The 7,603-nt window shown below is 40.9% G+C and overlaps 1 protein-coding gene across 1 annotated transcript; it reads left to right on the forward strand.

Moving 5' to 3' along the window:
• The first annotated feature begins 290 nt into the window (after positions 1-290).
• On the forward strand, positions 291-1,323 carry LOC109133660 (uncharacterized). The gene is made up of 3 exons (XM_019247253.2): positions 291-793; positions 889-1,063; positions 1,144-1,323. Exons 1-3 carry the CDS (start codon positions 291-293, stop codon positions 1,321-1,323), a joined length of 858 nt encoding a protein of 285 aa, XP_019102798.2.
• The last annotated feature ends 6,280 nt before the right edge of the window (positions 1,324-7,603 follow it).

Below are 7,603 nucleotides of genomic sequence, written 5' to 3' on the forward strand. Positions count from 1 at the left end.
AGCAAAGGAAAATAGTGGCAAGGGAAAATAGAAGGTGATACAACCTAGGTGGGCAGAAGAGGATATAGAGGTTGGCAACCCAATAGAGTTGGACGAGGACAGTGATGAAGCTAGGAGCCTTGATGGATCTGATGAGGAAGGTGATGAGTTTCCAACCTTCAACCCTGAGACTGACTTCAAGGGGCAGGTACAACTTTTTGTTGGTTTGAAATTTGATTCCATTTACATATTGAGAAAGTATCTACAGCATCATAGCATTGAACAAAAATACTCCTTCTATTTCATACACAATGGGGGGTAAATTTGAAGTAGGTTGTCCCCACAAGTGTGACTGTGAGTGGAATATCAAAAGAGGGAAGTTTGTGCACTGTCACTGTCCTAAGGACCATCTTAGGTGTTTGTTTAAAGTCAGAGCTGTGAAGTCGTTGATGTCAGACCAATACCAACTTAGGGAGTGTCAATTGAAGCATGACTGTGGTTTCTATCACCACAGTAATAAGATCACATCTGCATACCTAGCTGAGAGGTACATAGATGACTGGAAAGCTGACCCTAGATGGAGCCTAAAGGCCTTTATTGATAAAGTGTATAGGGATCTGGGGTTGACAATTGGTTATTCTAAGGCTTGGTTCACTAGGGCTAGGGTTAAGCAAATTTTGTATGGTGATGGGGATAAGCAGTATGCCAAAGTGTACCAATATGCATTTGCCTTGCTGAAATACAACCGAGGGTCCACTGCAATAGTGGTTGTTGAGAACAATGAACACACATCATCCCCACATTTTGCAAGGATGTATGTGTGTCTTGAAGCTTGCAAAACTGGGTATAGGCAGGGGTGCAGACCTATCATTGGGGTTGATGGGTGCCACCTGAAAGGATCCTATCCAGGAATGATTCTCTCTGCAATTGCAAAGGATGGAAAAAAAACAACATCTTCCCAGTAGCATGGGCTATTGTAGAGGTTGAGAACACAACAAGTTGGACTTGGTGTTTGGAGCTGCTGATGAATGATACAGGCCACATTGATGGTGATGGGTTGACACTAATGTCAGATAGGCAAAAGGTAATGACAACATGTCTTTATCATTGTTATTGCCTTTATCATTGTTATGAATGCTAATGCTGTGCAGTAATATGTAACAGGGTTTGATTGAGGCCATCTCCATTACTGCACCAAAGGCTGATGTCAGGTTTTGTGTTAGGCATATCTGGGCCAATTTCAAGAAGAAGTTTGCTGGGACATTGTTCAAGGAAGCCTTCTGGAAAGCTGCCAAAGCCACCACTCTAGTAAGATATTGGAAACCCTACAATACCTTGTTGTGAATCTTTGTTTAGTGTTAAGCTCAAACCTGAAGTTACTTCTTTTATTTCAATAATGCAGCACTAATTTCAAAAAGAACTTGGAGGTATAAGGTTCCTATCTGAGGAGGCCTACAACTTTTTGGTTGATATACCAGCAAGGCACTGGTCCAGACATGCCTTCACTACAACAGCCAAGTCCAACATGGTAACAAACAATATGTGTGAGACTTTCAACGCAGTTATCAAAGAGGCAAGGGACAAGCCTGTGATTACCTGCATGGAGTGGTTAAGGAGGTACATAATGAAGAGGCAAGCTGAGAAATGGGAGGGTGTTCAAACATACAACTCGACACTAATGCCTTACATAACAAGGGAGCTTGGGTGGATTCACGAGTGTGCTAAATATTGCACTGCAATTCATTCAAGAACAGATGAATGGGAGGTGGACACAGTTGATGATAGGCTCATTGTAAATCTGAGAACAAGAACTTGTACATGCAACCACTTTATGCTAACTGGCATACCTTGCAGCCATGCATCATAACAAACTAAACAACCAAGTACAATATCACCACTTAACTAACTAAATACCACTTAACTAACTGAACAACCAACCATCTACCCTAATGAATCATGATGAAGACCAAGCAAACTGCCAACAAAGTCACAAGAGCCCCAACTAGCATTCCTGACAACATCCTTGAACCACTGCCCTTCTTTAATCTTCTTGCAGCTCCATTCTTTCTCATTGACTTCCCCTGCTCAGCTTCAGCTTCGGCCTTAATCCTTATACCTTCAACCCATGACAGTTCACTCTTCAGGAAGGCTACTTCATGGCTCAGTAGCCTCCTTTCAAGGAGAAGATCATTAATCACAGCCTTCTGCCACCCTTCCATATTATGGTCATGCCAACCAAAAAATCCACAACCATCCCTCCCTGAGTGGTAATCGCTGAATTTGCAAGCATAGAACTTCCTACCTGGGTTTTCATGAGTCCAGGAGGACACAATCTTAGCTGGGATACCACACTTGCCACTAGTGGAAAAAAGAAGAAGGGCTGCGCTGAAAATGGCATGTAGGGCTGCACTTTTTGACAGCAGCCCTTTCCATAGCAGCCCTTCACTATACAAGTAGGGCAGCGCTAGTAAAGCGCAGCCCTTCAAAAGGAAGGGCTGCGCTTTTTTGTAAAAGGAGTAGCCCTTTTAGCTTTGAAGGGCTGCGCTTTTAAGTCAAAAGCGCAGCCCTTCTAAGCCAGAAGGGCTGCGCCTTTTACAAAAGGCGCAGCCTTTCTAAGCTTAGAAGGGCTGCGCTTGTTGTAAAGCGCAACCCTTCTAAGTTTAGAAGGGGTGCCCTTCTAAGTTTAGAAGGGCTGCGCTAGTTCCAACTAGCGCAACCTTTCTTCTTAGAAGGGCTGCGCTAGTCCAACTAGCGCAGCCCTTTACCTTTAATTTTTTTTTTTTTTTTTTTTTTTTGCATGTGCACATAGCCTGCACACTGCACAACAGCATAGCCCCCCTCCCAGCCCTCACCCCACTACTCCCACCCCAGCAGCCCCACCCCCCCACCACCCACTGCCTCCCACCCCACCCCCACTGCCCCACCCCAGCAGCCCCCACCACCCGACCCCACCCACCCCCCCCCACCCCCACCCAAACCTCCCGTTCGAAAAAAAAATGCAAATTGCAATACGATAATATATGACAAGTGGAGAAAGGTAATAATTAACTTCAAATATATTTAATAATGTTAAAAGTGTACATAGGATTGATAGAAACTAGTACATTCGAGTAAAATCTCATCCTATGCAATCATCGGTAATGTGGGACGGCAACTTATCCCGAACTTCATCAATTTCTTCTTTGGTGAAGTTCCTCAAACGTGGTGTGGAATTCGCATAAACCTTGCAAAACAACCAAGGAATAAACACATATATAAGAATTCATCATTTTACCGTAGTTTGTACTTCTAAAAATGACATATACCTTACCGAAATTCAATCAAAATCAAATACAAGCCTAAAAGTCTACACACTAGTTATAATATATCTCATATAATCATGTTCAAAGAAAATTTGGGGTTAAATGACTTGATAAGTACATTTTGGGAGCGAAAAAGCCAAAATAGGCCGGAAATGGCCTTTTCGTCCCCGAAATGCAACCAACAACAAATGCAAGCTTGAGAATCTACATACTAGTTATATTATGCCTCATATAATCATGTTCAAACAAAATTTGGGGTTAAATCACTTCATAAGTACATTTTGGGAGCGAAAAGGCCAAAATAGGCCGGAAATGGCCTTTTCGTTCCCGAAATGCAACCCAACAACATATGCAAGCCTAAGAATCTACATACTAGTTATATTATGCCTCATATAATCATGTTCAAAGAGAATTTGGGGTTAAATCACTCATAAGTACATTTTGGGAGCGAAAAGGCCAAAATAGGCCGGAAATGGCCTTTTCGTTCCCGAAATGCAACCAACAACAAATTGCAAGCCTAAGAATCTACATACTAGTTATATTATGCCTCATGTAATCATGTTCAAAGAGAATTTGGGTTAAATCACTTCATAAGTACATTTTGGGAGCGAAAAGGCCAAAATAGGCCGGAAATGGCCTTTTCGTTCCCGAAATGCAACCAACAACATATGCAAGCCTAAGAATCTACATACTAGTTATATTATGCCTCATATAATCATGTTCAAAGAGAATTTGAGGTTAAATCACTTCATAACTACATTTTGGGAGCGAAAAGGCCAAAATAGGCCGGAAATGCAACAAACAACAATTGGAAACCTAAAAGTTACATACCTTTCGAAGATCACCAACATCTTTGCAATAGTTGACGATATCGAGCATGAACCTCATGACGTAATACCCACACACAAGTCCACCTTCTTGTACCGGACACTAAAATTCACCAAAGATGCAATAAATGACATGTTAGATGTGTATTATGTGTTTCTATAAAAGGATGCAAAAAATTACTCATGTTACCTCGACTAAATACCAAACAGGAGGTTTTGTTGTCGAAGTCCAGATGCAGTAACTTCTTCATCACACTACATCAATAGATTATTATAAGATTAGATGTACATTTAATATTTAATAAGCTAAGTGTGCATATAGTTTCGATTAGGCTACCTATTTAACAATGATTTGACTAGTAAGGACCGTATTGTTCCTTTACGCAAAGAATCAAAGTGGTAGACTTCGTTACGTGACAAACATATTGCAATCAGTGTCCAATGGTTCCTACAACAATAAAAATGTTATTCTTTATCGTAGAACAACTAATAGGTCAATTTAATTAATTAAAAAGTGAGTTTAAGAAGCATACGATTCAATGTAAGGAAGAAGAATGATCTTATATCCATACGAGAACATGCGTTCAAAGAATCCTTGAGATATGCTTTCACCTCCTTTTCGTTTTGTACGCAACTGTTATCTCGTACAAAGCTTGGACATAACCAACCAAACATTGGCTGACTAGATGCCTCAAATCATTGTATAATAGCCTGAGAATTCATATTGATAAAAATAAAACTTACTTATTATGGAAGTTATTATTAGTTGGATTGAATACTACTTAATTAAGGCATATATGTATATTTATTAATTTAATATACTTAATAAAGTATTACCTCATGAATGTTTGTATCATGGAAACATTCAACTCTTCCCAAGTAAGAATTCTTTAATATCAACCTTAGAAATGAAGGTCGATGTTTCCTCAATGTAGTGGAATTGGTGGTCCGACAACTTAATCTCAATCATTGCTTCATCGTCTGCATCGCTAACGCACTCATGTAGCCAGAAGCACGGTTGAGTAAGGCCTTGCACCACCTCCATATCCGTAATGAGTGGAGACTTTGCCGTAGAAACATTTACTTTCTCCACTTGGGCACGTCGGCCTCCCTGAGGTGAAGCTACCTTCTTTCCCTTCCTGTCGGCCTTCCCCGAACCCTAGTAATTAGTTAAATTAAAAGATATTACTGACAATCATATATAGGAACTATAAAAGAAAACTATGTATATAACTTATGTTAGACATTGTACCTGATCTGATAACCGCACCAATGCACGCGGCCATAGAATATAACTGCCAAGGGCATCAGACAATAACTGTACACCAACTCCTGCATTCGGCAGCGGAAGAGAAATGCTTCGAAACCGGGCACAATGTCTGAAACGCTGACCACATAGTGAATATCAGCGACTGGCTGGTTGTGCAATCGTACCCGGTCCCTAGGGGGCTGTCAGATCCATAAGCCACGATAATGAAACTACCATGACCATCTCCTTGATTTAGTAGCTCACATGGTGTCTCTTCCTTTAAAAAAAAACTCTATTATAGTTAGTCTATGAAACAACATATTTAAGAACAATAGTTGTGATATTAAATGATTACCGTGAACTTCGGATATGGATGAGGCTGCGTAGGAACATTGCCCTGCGTGAAAGCACCAAAAGTCGGTAAGCCCATCTGCGCCAAAATGGCGTTGAAATTCTGAGTCATCTCCGCTCTGAGCTCCTCCCGAAGCTGGGCTTTCATAGCCTCCACATCTATGGAAGGTGATGAATTGACACTAGAGGCACTGGATCTTGACGTAGAGGTGTATTGATCACCATACACCTTTCTGCCCCGAGGCGGACACCTCCTACGCCCCTCACACGTCCATATTGGTCCCGTCCTAGAGTCTCGTGTAAGGCATCAACTTGTCCTCTAGGAGTGAACTCACCAGTTCCTCCTTTTCCTTCAAGCCAATCTGCATAAGGATAAGAGAGAAATACTCGTGAGCGCACAAGTTATATTATTATGTAAACCTTATCAAAAACTTATAATATGTACTTACAATGGCATTAGCTATTTGCTTTGTTGTGGGATCAGGTATGACTCTCTGTCCCTTTGCATCAACCCCATGCATGGAACACCACCAATCGAGCGCTCTATCTGGTTGCCGCTGTGCAACTGTCGTCGTAGAGCTAGTGCCCGATGTCGTGGTCGACGCAATCGTGGGGTAATGGTTGTACATCCACGATTCTCTCGCCTGACCATACGACTGAGCACCCAGATGGTGATAGTGCTTCCTAGCTTTTGCATTCGCACTATTTTTCTCACCATATGCCTGAAACACACAAATATAAACAAAGGTTAGATATGATGTTATACAATAATATTGGATCTAAAAGTATTAAATCTTAGCTAGTAAAAAATTCTTACAACAGCTTCTGGGTTGTTTTTTGTGCAACAAATGCATGCCACTCCTCAGCTGTGATATGCCTCCATATCTGATATGGAAGCTTGGAGGGCGCCTCAAATGATGTGTCTTGTGAAGCCTCAGAAGAAGGTGTTGCTCCCCCGTCGTAGATCTTCTTCTTCTTTGTTCCCCCGATCCCTATCATCATCTCCAAATTCATCATCCAAATTCTCATCCCCTAACTCATCATCATGCTTCTTTTTTTCTTAACATACATCATTCTTTACTCCAGAGCTTCCCATATACCTCCCCTGCTCACCATGCCAAATCCATACGTGGTATTGAGGCCTAAACCCATGGCGAAAGACATGCTCCCTAACCACATGTATACTACTAACCTTGCTCACATTTCTACAATCCAAACAAGGACAATAAAAGTCGACTGCTCCAGAGGATGTTTGATATTCTAATGCACTTCTACAGAATTCCAAGACCCCATTCATAAACTCAATCGATTCACGACTACCATACATCTAAGTACGATCCATCTCATTTAAGAAGACCACCTCTAATAATTAAACACAACATTCATTATAATGCATCAATCATTATTAAAGTACACACACTCACATATTCAAATCACACACGTATACAACAAGCTAAGATAGTCACATGTTCAATTGTATGCATGCAGTCAAAGGTCCTTATCACTCCAACCTAACCCATCCTTGGACGTCTAATCTCACTAGTGAATATATGCCAACTTTTCAATTCTAAGGAAAATCCGGCAGCATTTCCCTACAGTTCTCCAAGTACACAATGTAGATAATTGCTTATCTACATATGTACCCAGAGAACAATGTAGCGAAACGATAAGCCAAGATTTTCCTCAGAATTGAAAAGAAGACACACATTCACCACCTAAGTGAGATCAAACGTCCAAGAACAGTCCCAAACCGGGGACTATTCAAGACTTACTCCTAATGAGTAAGTTTTGAACGGGTATCTAGGCATATATGATGATGATTCAAACAACTAGTTATTTTCATATATATAGCTAAATCACATTGCGTTTTCATACAATCTCATATCAACAAATAA

The sequence above is a fragment of the Beta vulgaris genome, chromosome 8 (genome assembly GCF_026745355.1).
Source record: "Beta vulgaris subsp. vulgaris cultivar EL10 chromosome 8, EL10.2, whole genome shotgun sequence".
Taxonomy (NCBI): Eukaryota; Viridiplantae; Streptophyta; class Magnoliopsida; order Caryophyllales; family Amaranthaceae; genus Beta; species Beta vulgaris.